Source organism: Maniola jurtina, chromosome 10 (assembly GCF_905333055.1).
Source record: "Maniola jurtina chromosome 10, ilManJurt1.1, whole genome shotgun sequence".
Lineage (NCBI taxonomy): Eukaryota > Metazoa > Arthropoda > Insecta > Lepidoptera > Nymphalidae > Maniola > Maniola jurtina.
Window position 1 is genome coordinate 4,630,478 of NC_060038.1, and position 20,035 is coordinate 4,650,512.

Consider the following 20,035-nt stretch of genomic DNA (forward strand, 5'->3'; position numbering starts at 1 on the left):
TCTAGGTTAGCGTGCTTCATCTTAGGCTGATCACCACTTGCCAGCAAGTCAGATTGCAGCCAAGTGCTAGCTTATAAATAAATTAAAAAAGAAAAAAAAGCTTAAGAGGCTTCCTTTTTCCTTAAAAACTCCTAACCTCCATTTTTCAACGTCTTTTAGAAAATACTTTGCAAGTCACTTACATATTTAAAAAGTTCCCGAATAGTTAAGTTTTGTTTTACAACTGTTTAAGATTTAGTGAATTTGAACCTTTAAATTTTCATATGGGGAGATGTTTTGTGCGGAAAATTTCAGAAGTTAAAATTTTATTTAGTGCTTTTGTTATGAGGTAAACTATTTTATTCATAGGTGCTTTATACCATAAATTGTTCTAATTTAGTAACTTTAGAACGAAAGATTGTTTAAACAGGTATAATTTTCATGAATTCTAGAAGCCACCACACCAGGAAAAACTTTTAAACAAACCAATCATAAAATGAGCAGAACCAGAGGCGCCATCAAAAAGATTTTATTTTCCTTGTAAAGCACATTAGTCTTAAGTAATGAAAGTTTCTCAATAAGAGCTTTTTACTTAATGAGTACCTACCTACTGACGGCGAATTTTCAATAAAAGGGATTTCAAATTAATAGATTTCGGATTTCTTATATAAAATATCAAAGATTCAAAGGTTACGTGGAAAATGTTAGTATATTTTGTGTTTTGAACAGAAACCAAAGCTATATTATAAAGTGAAACTTTTTGGTTTCATAAGAATCATAATACTAATATTATAAATGTGAAAATGTGGATGTTTGGATGTTTGTTACTCAATCACGCAAAAACGGCTGAACGGGTTCAGATGAAATTTGGAATGGAGATAGATTAATCCCTGGATTAACACATAGGCTACTTTTTATCCAAGAAAATCAAAAATTTCCCGCGGGATTTTGAAAAATGTAAATCCACGCGGACGAAGTCGGGCATCAGCTAGTTCCTAATATATTTGAGTGCCTAGTAGATGATGTAATTTGTACTGAAGTCCATTTCTATTTTCTACCATCGTAAAGCGATAGACGTCTACTGCTGGGCCTATTGTAGGGATTTTCACTCGCCACGGTCTTGCGCCGCCTGAATCCAGCGGCTCGTTTGACGTCATCTGTCCATTTCTATAGAGCTTTTCAAGACTTTAATATTTTCATATCGTTGATATTAACTTTATTAACACTAATAGATTGAAGAAAGATCTAGGTTTACAACAGTACCAATTGACTAAAAGCTCCTTAGATTTCGTGCTGGCTGGATACAACTTGAATTGCTAAAGGATACTTGGTACTCCATTTGATAGCTCTAAATTTCACCTTCGGAATCTAGTCTCATGTTTCATTCCCATCAAACCACAAGCACATCGGAAGTTCCTGTATCGAAGATGACAGTGGGCGACTCATGTAGCTACCATATAAAAAATTACTACTAGATCCGTGGCAAACGAGACGACGACAAACAGTCGGTAATTATAACAACGCTCGAACATGCTCGGCGGACAAGTTTCAAGTTGGGTTCTTATGTGGATACATGCTCGACAAACAAGTTTATGTAAGACATATAGCAATGCGCGTTAGTGGATCTATACATTCAAAATTAAAAACAAACTTAAGTACTTATACATTATACATTTCGAGATATTTGGAATTAAACCCCCACTTAAATAATTACTTAATCAGTGATCAATCTTTATAAAACTTAAAAAATATATCAGCTGAGTAAGTTAGAACATAAAATTACTGTTGGTGTCAAGGCAGGTTATAGACTAATGGTATACCACACGCCATGATGCCTACTGCAAAATTTTAGTAAGGCCTACAAACTCATTATAGTCACAAATCAATAGAGAATTTGAATTATTTGTCATACGATGAGATTTTCCTTTATAGCAAGGTAGTAAGACATGTTTGAGAAGTTTTTTGCCTAGTCTGCCCTGACCTTTACCCTAGAGGCATAAACTAACCACCCATTTACCGTTTTGAGTTCTCCATGCCAACCAGCTTCAGAGTTATATATTCAGAGATCAAAACGCAGGGGTTCGGCCGACTTAACTTTGAAATTCTCTCGTCAGTAATAGAAAACATTACTTTGATCCAAAATATTATGGTATCTATGCGTCAGATTTTATTTGCGCTATTTTTAATGCGTTGCATCGCTTTAACAAGTTGACGCCCTTGACTGCGAATGTTCTGCACTAGTGGATGTAAGTGTAACTATATACAAATAATTATGCTAATATGAATTAATGGATTTCTTACAAGTATAACTTTATAACAACTCTTGCCTAACTTATTAATACTGTCATGTTAGAAATGTTTGTTTGTGCTACAATGAAAAGTGTTCTAATATACTTTTCAGAAGTAATTCATAAGATTTAGAGCAATCGAGTTTATTTATCTGCCCATTACGCTTAACTTAAGGGCAATAAAAGTTGTTTTTTTTTAACTTTGTAAAGATTTATAAATGTTCCTATATTTACCTACTCTTTAAATCCATGTTACTTGAGAGGAACCTAAAATTGACAGCTTAGAATAACAACTTAGAAAGCCTGCAGCAGTTGATATAAAGTGCTAAGTAATATTACTTAATAAGTAATAAAATTGGGATTATCCATCCAATCACCGAGTTAATAAAACGTTACTTAACCACAATCTGTTAGTACACGCGCTAACAACTGGGTCATATCGCTCACTTTCGGGGCTTAATAAAAAACGGTCGGCGATGGCATCGATAGCAAACTCATCAATATCTGTCAGAGAGAATTTTTCGCTTAAATGCGTGGCGGTTATTCGCAAAAAATACCATTAAAATTCTTCAAATGACTATCCGGTGCCTTCGATAAAAAATTTATTTCCTACAAAATTATTACTTATGTTCCTTAATTTTTACTAGTAACTTCATCCCAAAAATAATATTATTATAAACTTTCTAGTGAGTTTGAAATTGATAAGAAACTAATTAATGCCCGTGACGACTTCATCTGCGTGGATTCAGTTTTTTTTTTTGAGAATTCCATAGGAATTAAAAATTTACATTAATGAATCTAGGGTAAGATTTATAGAGCTCAGAAAGGAAAAAAGAATAACATTAGTATGTACCTAACATGAATTTCATTAGTTTCTCTGTATTTTCTACTTTAGTTTATAGGTCACATCACTCGCATATTATGAAATCAAACAAAAAAATCAAATAAACGTAGTTAAACCGACAATTCTCGTTAGTTAGGTACAAATAATGCAAAACATTGAACCCGCATGCTATTCACTTGTTAAAGTTTTAATTAATTGCTAATTGAACGTTTTGCTTTTATTTTGTTTACCATTCACTGATTGGCAAAAGCATAATGAAAGTTTGTTTTATTTTACATTCAGTAGGTACCTATAGAGAAAGAGCCAGTGCGTGCAAGATTTTCGTTATTTAATAAAAGCTCAAAGTTTCTCCGTGTATTGCCGCCAGCACAGGAAGTTTGGATCGTGGTAGCTTCGGGAAATAACAGGTAATAAAGGTGTAAAAATCTTACTTCAAAGTATATAGGTAATTTTTTATTATATATATTCTACGGAATAGTATTAGAAATCACGTCACACACTTAGTGTCGTGGCAAGCAACCCTGACAGACGCTCTAATAGTATTCATACTTCCATACTAATAATATTTTAAATGTGAAAGTGTGTGTTTCTGTTGTGTGTCGGTCTGTTGTGGGCATAGTCTAGTGTTTTTATAATGGCAGATTGATATACTCAAAAAAGATAGTACCACATACAAACACACACCCAAACGAGTCTAAAAACCCTGTAGAAACCCTATTTTCATAGTCGGTATAAACTATAGTTCATACATTAACGGTTAACTGAGTTATAACGAAGAATAACCACAAAACTGTAAATTTCCATACAACCGGCCAACTTCGGAAACTTCCCTGGAGGCTGGAAATGGTCCATGGCTGCGAAAGTTTGAAGAAAATACAGTCTTACTTACATTATTATGTAAACGAAAAGTTTGTGGCTACTAATTTGTATAAATCTGCCAAATAAATATGAATTGTAAGCTTGGCCCATATTAATTATCTATAAACGTGTAGAAGTTACTGATTAAATAGTTGGCGCCACTCAAATCATAACAAATCATATCATATTAGAAGGCGTCATTGATTGGCTGAAGTTGTTCAACATCTGATCGATAAACGTACTGTATATAAAATTCTTATAGTTTTTAGTTGATGAATTGTAGCATAATAAAGGATAATATTTGTAATCAATATATAAGATGAAAACATCTTTATTACTTAGATGATTTGTTAAACGAGCTTGATGATTTGTATATTAGTCACTAAGTTTATTCATTGTACAATTTGGATTGGCCGATAACGATAAGATAAAAAGGGGAGTGGCTAATAAACGTGGAGAGGTTACCTGTAAGAGTGGTTTTAAAACGACGACATTCGAAAATATACTAACGTAAGAGGAACAACATTTATTTGACACAAATGTAAAAGTTAATAAATTTAAATGTGAAATAAAAGTATAATAATCTATCATAAAGATTGTGTTTGTGATTTCGTCAGACCTTACCCAAAAGAATAGAACGCTTTGATCTGTTAGACTGACCTGATCTTTCTAAAGAACAATACTGGCTATTCCTCCAAAGATTTCTTACTTAAAAACAAGTTGCCTAGGACAATTAATGTTATGAAAATTTATACACGGTCTAAAAATTAGGTACCCCCATTTAATAGATCTTCTTGAAACATACTATAAAGGTACATAATAATCCGTGTGGATTTAGATTTTAAAAATCCTGTGGAAGCTCATTGATTTTCTGGGATTAAAAGTATCTAGCCTATGCAAAGTAGTACCTTTAAAAACAACGTCAGTCTGTTGCTCCGTTACTCTGTGATTGAAGGAAAAACCATCAAGCGAACACACTTTATTCATATTACACATTATTGTATAGCATTAGCAGTGATTTGTATTGAAAGTCACGCCAACCGAAAAATAAACAAAATTCCACCAAAGTAAATACATAATATTAACATTCAATCTCTTTACTGTGATAGCATTAGTGAAAATGTTTTAAATGACGAAGTAAAAGCGACAGTCAACAGTGCTCATAAATAATCAGGACAATTTAATCCCTTAACAAACGACTTGAGCTCATTCCATTTGGAGCTGCGATAACAAATAGCCTTAAAGTGTATTAATAAATACAGATTAGTGTGCTCTTTGCATTTTTTCTCGCGTTTAAGTTAATCATACTTTAAAAAGAGAGTTCATTCTTAATCCCCTTAGCAAAAAATTGATTACAGCTCATTCACACAGGCTGCGTAAGCGTTGCGAAAGTATTACGTAGCGCGTACCATTGCGTTGTAATGTATGGAACTGTATGAAACAGTATGAAACATGGCACACCGCTTGCGTAAAGCGTTAGGGGTTTACGCGCGTCACTACGCACGTGTCACGTGTACGCATTTGGTGTGAATCGGCCTTAATTCTTGTCCTCGTTTTTTTCTAGTATATTCATTTAATTTTAAAAGTACACAATAAGTATATAAACTTTGCCCGACCTTGGTATCACATGCCCGCGTGGATTTAAATTTTTAAAAATCTCTCATCAACTCTTTGCTTTTCCGTGATAAAAAGTATAAGTAGTGATAAATCTATCTCTATTCCAAATCTGTTTAGCCGTTTTTGCGTGATTGAGTAACAAACATCCAAACATCCACACTTTCACATTTATAATATTAGTAGGATCTATGTTTTAATCATCTGCAGCGATTTTGTCCAATTGCGAAAACGCACAAAATTATTGTGGCGAAGTCTGACAGCCAACCGAGCAATATTGAGTTTCTAGAACGTTCCCCATTAATATTCCGCAACATAACAACAAAACTTAACGATAGTCTTGCGTTCAGTTGTTGTTAGGTATGAAAACGGCTTGCTGGGTCTTCTAAGAAGACCTAAAATATTGTTCGTCACTTACGACATAATAGTATTGCTAGACAGAAAGTTTCTATACCCCATCTTGGAAAACCTAAGACATCGATAATATGTACCTAGAACCTAGAACGACCTATAAAATTTCATTGAGTTTGCTTGGTTAGTATTGTAATGAGAGCAAAACTACGTTTATTTGGGGTGCACTACGAATAAAGGTCGCAGCTCATTTACACAACGCCGTTCCCACACAACACACGCACGGCTCCGCCTCAAATCGGAGTGACTTCTAGTTGTCTAGCAGAAACAACAGGACAGCGTGGACAACAACGACAACAAACAGAAAGCTTGTTGTCCACGCGATGACAGCTAGCAGTAAGGTGTCTCCCTACTACAACTAGCTCAGTAGCCCACACGCTGTAGACGAGTGGCTACTCGCTTGAAGCGTGGTAAGCGAGACGTCAACCATCGAGAGGCTAGATCGCAGAAAGGTGGCTTGCTGCGCGTTGCTTTTTTTATAAAGAATGCATGCCATGCAAATCATGACTAATACTTCTTTTTCCACTCCAATTAAGCGTAAAGCTTGTGCCAGGAGTGGCATATCAGTATCGAGGCTTTTAAAGAATGTTGTTAGTGTAAAATGTTTGTATAGAGAACTATTTTAAGGCCATATTTGAATGTTTATTCTTTAACCGTGCGGGAGCTGCGTTGTGTAAGTGAGCTACGACCTTAAGCCCCTTTCAACGCACGTCGATGTTAGCCGCCGCGCCACTACCATGTGACAAAGCAACAATTGACAAAATGCCGCTCGTGTGTAAGAACACTAAAGTGTGATCTCAAGCTAAGTGACATCAGGCGAAGAAAGTAATTACACGCAGCTCGGTTCGCAATTTACACGATCATTTTAGAAGATTGTGCGTCGGATTCCTATGAACGAAGGAAAATTTCATAGAAAAATGCCTTAGGAATGAGAGATCAATTGATTTATTATAATCTATATAGATTCCGATTATCATCCTGCAGACCATGAAGGTATCCATATTACCTGGGAGTTAATATAAAAGAAGAAACTGACTGACTGTGATCAGAAAAAACCAGCCAAATATACAGTCAGATTGTAGTTTATTCAGTTAGACAATATCATTGGGTCTATATTGTGGGCTATAGATTACTTAGAAATCTAAATAGAATCTAGGCCTCTAACACCAAAAAGGTCAGAATTTTATCTTATATCAGAGAATGATTCTCAATGATAAAATAGATTTGCTATTAATACAGACAATGTAATAAAGACAATACCCGTCAGAAACAAACTTAACTCAATCAATACTGAGCCCCCCTGAAGCCTAATAGAAGTATCGCAAAACTTGAAATAAGTATAGAAATGGTAAAGGAGCTTGGTGCTATAGATATGTTCCATAGATTATCTATTTTTATCTGAAATGCTAAAAATTGGCAATACGTCGTCGTTATCATCTTAACCATAGACGACACTGGTGACCATAATTTTCTTAATACTATTATTACAGAACACGATTTTATGAACTCGCAGCGAGTCAATAGTGAACGTACTTCAATCTAGTAGAAAATCTCTCTACGTGTGAGGTTGCACCATGGAACCGCTGCGTGTGTCGGCAACCAACAGTCGCGACATTGAAGATGGCGGATACCATTTCTACTACCTTGTTTACAATTCAGTGATGAGCACTATCTGATATTTAAAAGCAAACAAGCGGCAAATTTTAATGAAGCCCGGGAACAATTAAAATGTCTTTCAATGCTATTATTGTTGTTAAAGTGCTGATATTGCATAACGAAGTCGGCGGGACGATTATTTATTTGCTATCAAAATGTCTCCTGAGCAAAATTGCCAAGATGGTATAAAATAGCTAGGTATAACCGATAAGTTAAAATGTCGTGATTCAGACATTCGACACTACAAAGATTCGTATAAGAGCTTAACCAGAATGAACTAGGGCAAGAAAATTCTCGGTTTGATCCTGAATTAACAGGGCTCTCTCCGTCACTCGTTTCATACAATCGTAGTTCCAATTTCATTTGAATATTAAGCAACCAAAGTTCACGGACATATTCTAGAAACTAATATTTGTGTCTGTGGTGTTTTAGATTTTTCTAAAAATATGTAGTTTTAAAATTACAAAGGCTCAAAGATTTGTATGTAAATTTTTAGGACCGCGTAACTTTGAAACCGAATATTTTAACACAGAAATACAGAAATCTGGAAAACCACAGACATAGATATTAGTTTCTTGAATATGTCTGCAAAATTTCATAGACTTTGGTTGCTTAATATTCAAATGAAATTGGAACTACGAGTACGATACGATACGATTGTATGAAACGAGTGACGGAGTGAGCCCTCTTAATGATATCTGAAAAATTAGGCTAGAGGGGTGACGTGAAATCAAAAGTATTATAGTCGTTAGCCTACATATTTCGATGTCTGCTAGTGTAGGTGAAGCCTTTGTGTCAAGTTTTGTTACAAGTTTCATAAGTCGTGAACTGAGGCTTGACCTTTATCGATTACGACGATAACGACTATGAGACAAAATGTAGTAGGTACTAAATGTCTTAAAGCAATCAAACCCCTACCGTGATCAATCAGTAAAATTCATTTAAATTAGAACTAAACCAAATATACCCACATTTTATCCCATCAAAGATAAGTCAAAAAGTATCACGCGCTGTCAAACAGCATCTTATTTAAAACGGGTATCTTGATAATTAAAGGGATCCAGCCGCAACCACCAGCCCTGTTAGATCTTTCGCCAACAAACGACGCGGTAACTTTTAATGAACGTAGGTTTAGTTCGACGAGAATTGAAATCTTTTGAATTGAAAGGTTGGCCTCATTTTCTACGTGTTTTCACAGGAATTCGCACATCAAGTTAGAAATGAAACCATTTTTAGGATTCCGTACCTCAAAAGGGAAAACAGAACCCTTATAGGATCACTTTGTTGTCTGTCTGTCCGTCCGTCCGTCCGTCTGTCGTGTCTGTCAAGAAAACCTCTAGGGTACTTCCCGTTGACTCAGAATCATGAAATTTGGCAGGTAGATACGCCTTAGCACAAGTAAAGGAATAAATCTGAAAACCGTAAATTTATGGTTACATCACAGAAAAAAAAATTAAAATATGTTTCAATTTTCAAAGTAAGATAATTAATTCTATACCAAGTGGGGTTTTATATGAAAGGGCTTTACTTGTACATTCTAAAACTTATTTTTATTTATTTTTAATTTTTGATTTATCGTCTGTCGTTAAATGTGAAAAAAAATACCTGAGTACGGAACCCTCGGTGCGCGAGTCTGACTTGCATTTAGCCGGTTTTTATTATCATACTTGTGGTTGACTTTCACAACTCATAACTCTTGTTATAAATATTAGAAATAATCAATTAAATATGATAGTGATTCAGGTTAGATCTATAGAAGCGCACTTTGACTTGGCTCAGACTTCAAACACTGCTAAAACGAGACAGCGTTACATCAACATAAATCTGTCTCGTTTTAACGAATACATAAAACTGAGCAGTCTAAGTGCGCTCTATAAGTATATTTCAGCCTGAAACATCGGTCCCATGATCATCTTTTTGTACTATAAATTATTTCCCTAAAAAGTAAGTAATATACTGACATAGCGAAAGTAAAATCAACAATGGTCAAAGCGATGCAAAAACTTCAATATTGCAAAGCAAAATTTCTGAAAATTAAACCATGCCGTACGATATAACACAAAACAGTAGCTACAATACAAAATACTTGTAACACAAAACACTGCCTAAGCGAAATGTATTCATTTGCGGAAGTTTTAATTAATTGCTGATTAATTCTGCCTATTACACAACAGGCGTGATTTCGGCAAAAAGTCTTATAACTGCTACTGTTTCATTTTATTTATTCATTTGCTATAGTACCGCCCACAGAGTTACACATTTAAATTATATATGTTGTTCCTTACATTCTATGGCTCTTATGCAACTCCACTTACGGGCAGTCACAGCGTGCATTAACATAAACATAAGTCGTACAGTAAAATAAGTGCGTGCTTTTCAGTTGGTACACTCTGGGATGCGAAATTATAAATGGATTGGAGAGTCCACCAGATTATTAGTCCGGGAAAACCTCTACCAATGATAATTATGCATTCATCGAAAAGTAGCAACCTTCAAAAATGAGGAATACAACGCGGGTTTACCCATATTATAGACTAGCTGATGCCCGCAGCTTCGCCCGCGTGGATTGGTCAGATCCCCTGCAGCATCAGGATTGAGGAGTTGGACTCCAAATTTTTTATGAAACAATGTCGCAAAGTTCCTCTATCGATTAAAAAAGAAATGACGCAAATCGGTTCAGAAATCTCGGAGATTTCGGTGTACATAGGTAGAAAAACACAACTCCCTTTTTGAAAGTCGGTTAAAAAAGTAGCCTATTTTACGCCCTGGTCAATCCTCTACTTGCCTGTGAAAGTCCCGTCAAAATCGGTTCAGCCGTTCCAAAGATTAGCCTTTTCAAACAGACAGACAGACAGACAGACAGACAGACAGACAGACAAAAATTTTAAAAACGTGTGATTCAGTTATGGTATCGTTCAAATAACCATATGAGCTTAATATGAGGTAGTTATTTCGAAATTACAGACAGACACTCCAATTTTATTTATTAGTATAGATTACTACTCATATAGCTTTGTTGGTATGTCCTCCAATCACGCCGCAATGGAGCAATGAATTAACGTAATTTTTTCATGGATAGTTAAATATCTGGAGAGTGACATAGGCTTCCTTTGTCCCGCAAAATAAAAAGGTCTCAAGGATTTTTTAAACATAAATCCACGTGAAGGAAGTCGCGGACATCAGCTAGTTGCTTACCAAGATATTTTTAGTAGCAGAAGAAAATATTAGGTATTATGTATTATACGATTGTATAATATGTATATTTACCTCTGATAAAATGCTATAGATCTATCCATTTTCCTTACCATAAGCATTTTTACAATAGAATAGGTAAAAGAAAACTTTAGGATAAGCAGAATCGCATGGGCGAACTCGAATTATTTCCAGACCAGACTTCGTAAAAATACACATCCTTTGTTCGACCGAGTATCGATATAAGACCAAAAATACAAGTTCAAACACAGCTTTCGTCTGCACAAAGAGCCAAAACGTTCAAATACTAGAAACAGGAAAACGGAGATCTTTTGTTGGATGTGTGGTGTGACCTCATTTACATAGTAAAGGTGTAAAGCAGAATAAGTACATAGTCCTTAATGCTAAGACTTAGCTAACGTGGTTTACATTAACTTGTAGCGCTTAGTTCTAATTAAGCTGTAAAGATCTTGTAGGCACTAATTTTCACGCGGAGGTTCTCAGGTGCTCCCTTTGTATTTGTACATCTACCTAATACCGTTGAATACAATGACATATTATACAAATGGTATGTTTATATTACATGGCGTATAAAATTCGCAGTGAGTCAGAAGATTTACAACATGGGGTTATTCAAGGGGCGGACCAACAAATTCCTGAAAGGCCGGCAATGCATCGGCGGTTCCTCTGGTGCTGCAAATTTTCATGGGTGGCGTGATCACTTAACATCAGGTGACCCGCCTGTTCGTTTGGTCAGTATTTCATTATAAAAAAACACGTGAAAGTAGAAGAAATAGTGATATACAAATGTGACCCAAGTGTCGTAGTTTTAAGTCTTCACTTTAGATAATATAAAAAATATCTGCTTCTTTTTTACACAAATGTAAGTCATTGGTTAAACATGAGGCAAGTGTTTTTATAAAATTTCCTTTAAGTTTTAATAAAGTCTGTCGTTTCTTGGTCTTACTTCTTTAGGTACGACTGCTACGACTGTCATAATTTTTGATGTACATTTTCGGCAAATACATATGTATAATCGTTATTTTAATAAAGTTAGGTAGTAAAAATAACGATTTAGTTTACCAAGTGGCAAAGCTAGTCGTAAATAAACACGACAACATAATCCCAATAAAGAACTTGAGCTTGTTTCGTTTAGGATTTAGATAAGAAAATATCTGAAAATAAGTAGGTATACAAACTGGAATTCAGATTTTGTGAGTAAGATATTATATAAAACACCAAACCATTTTATATTGTCGTTTTATAGGAAAATCCAGCCAGATACAATATAATATATTATTAGGAATTCAAAATTCAAAATATTTTTATTCAATTAGACTTTTACAAGAATTGAATTTTAAATTCGGTTACTATAACATTGTGATATCATCATCAATTTACCGCCAGCCCTCTACTGAGGAAAGGCTCCTGCCCGGCTAGCATGGGCAGTAGATAAAAATTATATCCCCCGATTATATCCACTGATGTCATAGAAATCAGTGGATATAATCGGGGATATAATTTTTATCTACTGCCTATGCTAGCCGGGCTGGAATGAAAAGGAAAAAGCAAAGTCCATCACGCTGGCCAAGTGCAGATTGGTAGACTTCATCCACCTTTGAGAATATTATGGCAACCCCTCAGGCATGCAGGTTTCTTCACGATGTTTTCTTTTACTATTAAAGCAAGTAAGTAATGTTTGATTGATTAAAGGCCGATTCAGACCAAGCACGTACACGTGACACGTGCGTAGTGACGCGCTTAAACCCCTAACACATCGGGTTACGCCCGGACGGGATAACGGATGTTATTCGAAAAAAGTGGGGGTCTCCAAAAATTTTTTTTTTTGCTATTGTATCGAGTGGGATGTCAAATGAAAGAAGAAAAAATTCTGAGTTCATAAATGTACATGTACTACAACACTAAAATATAACAAGCGTCAGAAAAACAATTTTACGATAGTATTTCAGCGTTTATTAAGATGATCGCAGTCGGGTTTTAGTTTTCAACTTTATTTTTAACTAAACCTACAAACTTTATGATTAAATTTTATGTGCTTGTACATTTTTCCAACAAATAAATAATCTTTTACGCCGATGGCACAATTTGTACTGAAGAAAAGGAAGGTCCGCAATAAAGTCGTTCTTCTTCATGCCTCGTAATCCGAGTAGCTATTGTGTATAATAATGCTCACGACCCGAAGGGAAATTTACATTTTTGCGCGTCATTTGTTTAATGGCGTAACGTACGTACGAAACGGTACCTAATTTTATTATTTAATTTAGAAATTATAATGCTGCAGAAATATTACGGAAATAATAATATTATGTATAATTTTTTTTGTTTAATTTATAAATTATGATCCTGTAGAAATGTTAAAGGAAATAAGATTGTAGTTTTTTAGCTCGCTTGGCAACTCCTTTCTATTCACCCCTGATTAGAGATTGGTAAAAAATCCCATCGGGTATATTATGGCAAGTAAGATTTTTTGAGCAAAAAGATGCGATGCCATGGACAGATAATTGCAACTTAAAAAGTCCATAAGCTAAAACAAATTCAGTAGCAATATGTAACTACTAATTAGTTGTTTAATCTATTACCACTTATATGTATAACGTAGAACGTAGAAAGCGTAGCAAGATTCTTTTCAACACGCAATATCCAAAATGATCCTACGAATTGCGAATCGAGGTGCGTGTAATTGCTATCCGCCAGATCGTTAATGTTCCCGAATAATCCTTTAGATCGTTATCGAAGCCTGCGTTAACCGTCTCCTACCCAATAACAGTAACTATAAAACTGTGATTAGGTATCTGGTAAGAAAAAGCATTCTCCCAAGTTTACCTGATTATAAAATATGACTAAACTCATTGTGTCTTATTAGTGGGAGGTCCCGGGTTCGATTCCCGGCAGGTGTTTGGAATTTTATGATTTCTAAATTTCTGGTCTGGTCTGGTGGGAGGCTTCGGCCGTGGCTAGTTACCACCCTACCGCCAACATTAGCTGTAGTATCATACAAAATGCTAACATAAAGGTTTTCTTTTATCACACTGGTGATCAATTTTCTAGCGCCTTTTCCCCTTCCAAAGTCCTATCGAAATTTATGTCCAGTGAGAGAGCGTTGTTGAAAGAAAGATTTTTATTAAAAAAGTTTCCACGTCCTTGGCATAAGGCCATAAAACAAATTACCTCAATTATACAAGTTTAGCGACCCTGCATTTCGGAACAAACATTTTTTAAGTTTCTGTCTGAAACTCCGATTTGTTTGAAAAAGTGGGTAAGTATGACAATTGCTGACCTTTTATTATTTTAATGGAACTTTTCCATTTTAAAAACCGTGATAAACGATCTCTCTCTCAGCTTTCTACCGCATTCACAAAATGATGTCCTCAATTTTAAGGAATTGAACTTTAAAGAGTAGCTATTAATTACATAGAAATTAGTATAAAAGTGATTTATTTTTTATTATCTTTATCATCGTCATTACCCTGTTAATGTCGTACCTCTGAATATTTTTGTGGGGCCCACGCTTAGCCGAATAAATAAGTGGGTTTACCTCAAAAATTGACTATGACTGAAATAAAGAATAATAGTCCTCTCTAAAGACACCTGTTTCGTGATAAGTGCCTACCCAAAGTTGAAATTGTCGTATGAAATGCGTATGAAATATTAAAATAAAGTGTTAAAATAATGATAACAAATTTTTACTAATGGCTGAAAGCGGAATAACCTGGAGCTATTTTCAATATAATTATGATCACACTAATCACACTAATATTATTATAAAGGCGAAAGTTTGTATGTGTGTGTGTGTGTGTGTGTATGTTTGTTACTCCTTCACGCAAAAACTACTGGACGGATTGGGCTGAAATTTAGAATGGAGATAGATTATATTCTGGATTAGCACATAAGCTACTTTTTATCCCGGAAAATCAAAGAGTTCCCACGGGATTTTTAAAAAACTACATCCACGCGAACGAAGTTGCGGGCATCAGCTAGTATCTTAATAAAGCACAAATCGCTCACTTTTTATTCAACATTTAAAATAATTCTGCCTCTGAATATAAAATAAAGTAGAAAAAAGAAACCACAAACAAGGAGATGACAGGTGAAATATAGCCACGAAGATCTAAAACAATTATTGTTTGCTCCGACACTTAACGAAATAACACTTACAAAACCAACAATTCTTTTCTAGATCTCTGAATCTTCTTTTGATCTTCAGTAACTAGGATTAAAGTTAAATATTATTTTAGATCCGGTCAATTTTTTTAAGTTATCAAATACTGAGCCATAATCAAGTTACGCTTGATATCAATCTTGGTTTTAGTCAATCTAATATTTGGTGTGTTTCACCTGTGTGTCTTTATGTGTGTGTGTGTGTGTGTGTGTGTGTGTGTGTGTGTGTGTGCGTGCGTGCGTGCGTGCGTGCGTGCGTGTGTGTGTGTGTGTGTGTCTGTCTGTGTGTGTGTGTGTGTGTGTGTGTGTGTGTGTGTGTGTGTGTGTGTGTGTGTGTGTGTGTGTGTGTGTGTGTGTGTGTGTGTGTGTAGGCGTTTCGTTCGTTCGTTAGTTTATTTGTTGGTTCATTTGTTCGTTCTGAAATGAGGTATCGTTACTTTGTACATGTGACGTATAAATACGGACCGGATTTAGTGACGTATGAATGTACATATAGCCGTATCAAATAAATAAATAATTGAAACAAACAGGTTAAGTTATTCTGAATCAGCTGCATAACACAATACAATGAATTAGGTGTAAGTACAGTTATTATTTTCCAGTGATTAATTTAACATAATATAGACAATTTTCCAGTTACGGAACTGATATAAGAATAGTGCATTCTTAGAACACAATATTATGTATTGTCATTATATTTATTGAGGAAAACCTATGTGCTTGTTTGGTTCTAATAACAATAATTACATAGATACCATATAGGTATGTAATCAGAGTTCCGTGAGGGTAAAATTAAGTAGGTTTTTTTTTTTCGGTTTATTGTAAATGCATTAAATCGCTAAATATCTAAAAAAAATTAACAAGTTGACAGATTTACGAAAAGTAACAAGTTATTTTTACATTTTACAAAAACTTTGGAATAGTAAAATTTTAGCTTTAAATTAACATTATACTATTATGTTTTAAATTAACATTATACCTACGTAATTAACAAATATAAAATTATAAAATACTACAGAACCATTTTCTCGGTAACTCAGCTGGAACTTGATAATAACATCAATCGTAGTAGTTTCCCGCGACCTCGTCCGCGAAAAATGGTTTTTCCGTGACACTCTGATTCCGAAATAAAATATACCTATTAGTCATACATGAGTCCTTACAAAGATCTGTACCCGTCTAGATAGACAATTATCATCATCGCATCGCCAGCCCACTACTGAGAACAGAGACAATTTCTTTGGATTTTGACCACCAACATAAATGTTAGTTTTCATTTATAAGAATAATTTACCAAGGTTAGTTTACATCCCGGACATAGGTTACTTTCTATCCCGGAAAATAAAAGAGTTCTCACTGTGTTCTTAAAGGTCCGTCCGTTTAAGGTAGAATTTGGCAGAACCTAACAATAATAGTTTTAAGATCTGTAAACTAACCCGAATCCGCAATAAAGATGATTGAATTGAATTGAATTGAATTAACCGATTAATATGAAATTGGGTTCTGGCGAAATTTGGTATAGGGTTAGCTTATATCCCGGGGACGGACATAGGCTACTTTTTATCCCGGAAAATCAAGCAGTTCCCACGAGATCTTTAAAAACCTAAATCCACGCAGACGAAGTCGCGAGCATCATCTACTATATAAACTAATTATTTCGAAATGACAGACAGACACATTTGTTTATCTGTATGGATAGAAATATACTATAAATGAACTGTGAGCAGAGTTGATGTCATTAGATAACCGTCATCACTCATCAATATGGTTGCCAAGGTCTTGGTTGTTATTGCATTTGCTTTTTTAGCATCTGCTGTCTCTATGACGCCGGTTGATGAGCAAAAACCTTTTGGTAAGTGTTCATTTGTTTTTAACCCCCACCCAAAAAGAGGGGTGTTATAAGTTTGAAGTTTGTCTGTGTATCTGTGTATCTATCTGTGGCATCGTAGCTCCTAAACTAATGAGCCGATTTTAATTTAGTTTTTTTTTTGTTTGAAAGGTGGCTTGATCGAGAGTGTTCTTAGCTATAATCCAAGAAAATCAGTTCAGCCATTTGAAAATTATCAGCTCTTTTCTAGTTACTGTGACCTTCACCTGTCGGAGGTGTTATAAATTTTCAATTTACACTTGTTGATGTAGGTAATGTGGCTAGCTCATTCGACTGCGTTTCGTGAGAGCTCTGGCGGCGTGGAATAAAGTGAAAGATTTCTCGGGTTTTTTTTAAACAAAAATAGTGAGCAAACGAGCAGGTAGGTCACCTGATGTTAAGTGATTACCGCCGCCCATGAACATATTTTGCAATACCAGAGGAATCGCTGAAGCGTTGCCGACATTTCAGAATTTTTTTGAAAAAATTGTAATCCTTTATTCTAAAGATGAGCTTTTATTTTAGATTGTCCCCCGAATGAAAGATACTACAAATGCGCGCTGGAAGTCTGTTACAAGACGTGTGACCACCTCGTCAATAGGCCTCCGTGCGCATCCATCGCTGCCGGTTGCTATCAACCAGCTTGCGAATGTATTGAAGATTATCTAAGGAACCAGGATGGTACTTGCGTACCTGTTGATGAGTGCCGTAAGTTTTAAACAAAACGAATAAATACTTTTATTGTACACCACAAAATTAGTACAGAAAAAACACATACAAAGCACAAAAACAAAATCATTCATGCAAAATCATTCGTACTGTAGCCGGCAGGAAATATGGTATATCGATTTTGGAATTTCTATGTTTCGGCTTCGTATCGCGTTGTCTCTGTCACTCATACCTATGTGACGTTTTAACGGTCTCAACGACAGGCCACCCTCTACGAAAGCGCTATCTGTTTCTAGATGTAGATTATCTCCTGCCGGTTACTGTAAGTCCCTACTCCGTATCCCCTTGGGACACCAGTGGTGGCGCAACCAGGTCGCGCCATAAAGAAAATATACTGAGGGTAACTCACCGAGTGTCCCCTTGGTTGCGCAACCCAGCGGACACCAGATAAGACATCCTCCATAGAGCTGTATAAGTTTTATTGGTAGCGCGACCTGGTTGCGCCACCACTGTCCTAGTGAGACAGACCCCTTAAAGTCTTATCATCATCAATCATCAGCACATCGCCGGCTGACTTCTGATCATTGGTTTCCACACTAAGTGGCAATGGTACAGTAATGTCCGAATCGGTATTTGGTAATAGGGTCTTGGACTGTAGTAAAAAATGATGTGTTATTTTTTGTATTTGCTTTGCTTACTTTGCTCCATAAAAACTCATACAAACCTATAATAATATTATATAATATGACGTGCTGCGTCGCGTCGTCCAGCGCAGCGTAAGTGAGTTTGAACCTTTATGGTGCGACTTTCTCCATCTGTCCATCTGTCTGTTTGTCACAGCCGATTATTTTTATTAACTTGTGTCTTTTTTTTCAGCTAAACATTAAAGAAAAGAACAGGTGAAGAATTTGGTGTAATTTTTATATTACTTAAGGTAGGTAGGTGGTGTAGGTATATTGGTTAGTTAGAATAAAACCATTGTTACTAAATAAATGTTTGATTTCATAATTCCTTTTTTATCCAACTGTGTGCTGAACGTAGCATAGGTATTTTTACCTGACTACGAGAGGGTATCTGCTATAGTATGTTTGATCTTTTTAACTCCCGACCCAAAAAGACGGTTATTATAAGTTTGACGTGAGTATCTGTGTATCTGTCTGTGGCATCGTAGCTCCTAAACTAATGAACCGATTTTAATTTAAGTAATTTTTTTGTTTGAGAGAGTTCTTAGCTATAGTCCAAGAAAATCGGTTCAGCCGTTTGAAAGTTATCAGCTCTTTTCTAGTTACTGTAACCTTCACTTGTCGGGGGTGTTTTTAATTTTTTTTAATTTACACTTGTTGTTGTGTGCATTTGTTTGTTGTTCGGTTAATCGATTTCCTTGTAATTGCCAAACTACTCATTCGATTTTGATAAAATACGAGATGTTGTTGACTTCGTTTTAACACTCCGATGTATCGATGTCCGATGTTTAATGTGGACAATGTAGACACATTATCTCATCGATCATGAGAGTGAGGGATCAGAGGTTGCACCTGAATTGGTACACACACTTGTGAGTTATGATAACTTCAGTGCATCGATGTATATGGATTAGCCTTTCCCATACAATTCCGTCCGCAAAAATACGCTTGAATCTTATGTCATCGTCATTGACAAAGTCAAGAGACTTTTGCAAATTCTCTTGACTTTTTGAGCGCGTTTTTTATCTTCGAAGAGTCCATCCATATACATCGATGCTTCAGTGCTGGTTACTCTCCGTTGAAGTCAACCAGGAAAACATGTTTTTGTTTTTAATCAACAAATCAAAACATTTTTTCGCTACCGAAAGCCGAACCTTTATTAAAAACCGTTCATGAATTTTTATAGCCGGAAAAATTATAATATAAATGAAAAGCAACACAAAATATAATTAACGAAAACCTTTAAACCTTTAAAAATAAAGGCTTTCATTTTTCCGCCGCCAAGGGTCCGATAAATTACTAAATCCAAAGGCGGCCTCTTGGAGATTACGGGATGACATTTTACAACATTCCTAAGTAATAGAATTTTTAATATCGTAATTTTGTGATGTTATTATTATATTCCTTATTGTGTCTGTATTGTTTACTACCTGTCCTCCACGTCTTTCTCTGTTTAGCTTCTTAGCTTTTGTTACAGCGACATATAAAAGCTCATTATTTCTTACTAGATGATACCTGCAACTTGGTTCATGTGGATTTATGTTTTTGAAACTCCCGTGGGAACTCTTTGATTTTCCGAGACCAAAAGTAGCACATGGCCTTCTCCAGGATACAAGCTATCTTAGTACCAAATTTCGTCAAAATCGGTGAATGGATGAGCCGTGAATAGCCAGCAATCAGATAGACAGATAGAAATTCGCATTTATATTAGTATAGAAGTACGGACACCGTGATCCAGATCCAGAATATTATTGTAAATTGAACAATTGAAAAGAGCAACCGCCGAGTTTCTTGC

At 35.4% G+C, this 20,035-nt stretch overlaps 1 protein-coding gene and 1 long non-coding RNA gene across 2 annotated transcripts; one reads left to right on the plus strand and one right to left on the minus strand.

The window, feature by feature from the left end:
• Positions 1 to 5,325: 5,325 nt before the first annotated feature.
• LOC123868845 lies at positions 5,326 to 12,630 on the minus strand. The gene is made up of 3 exons (XR_006796739.1): positions 12,586 to 12,630; positions 8,150 to 8,156; positions 5,326 to 5,341 (listed from the first exon to the last, which is right to left on the minus strand). It is a non-coding gene; the product is annotated as an uncharacterized LOC123868845 (long non-coding RNA).
• A 4,116-nt stretch (positions 12,631 to 16,746) lies between these two features.
• On the plus strand, positions 16,747 to 18,565 carry LOC123868880 (venom serine protease inhibitor-like). Its single transcript, XM_045911541.1, has 3 exons — positions 16,747 to 16,873; positions 17,414 to 17,596; positions 18,434 to 18,565. Exons 1-3 carry the CDS (start codon positions 16,786 to 16,788, stop codon positions 18,442 to 18,444), a joined length of 282 nt encoding a protein of 93 aa, XP_045767497.1. The 5' UTR covers positions 16,747 to 16,785; the 3' UTR covers positions 18,445 to 18,565.
• Positions 18,566 to 20,035: the final 1,470 nt, after the last annotated feature.

Bases quoted from the DNA above. Each gene is read 5' to 3' on its own strand.
- LOC123868880 (XM_045911541.1), top strand. From the start codon at position 16,786: ATGGTTGCCAAGGTCTTGGTTGTTATTGCATTTGCTTTTTTAGCATCT. The intron at 16,874-17,413 runs GTAAGTGTTCAT...CTTTTATTTTAG, and splicing joins TGATGAGCAAAAACCTTTTG to ATTGTCCCCCGAATGAAAGA.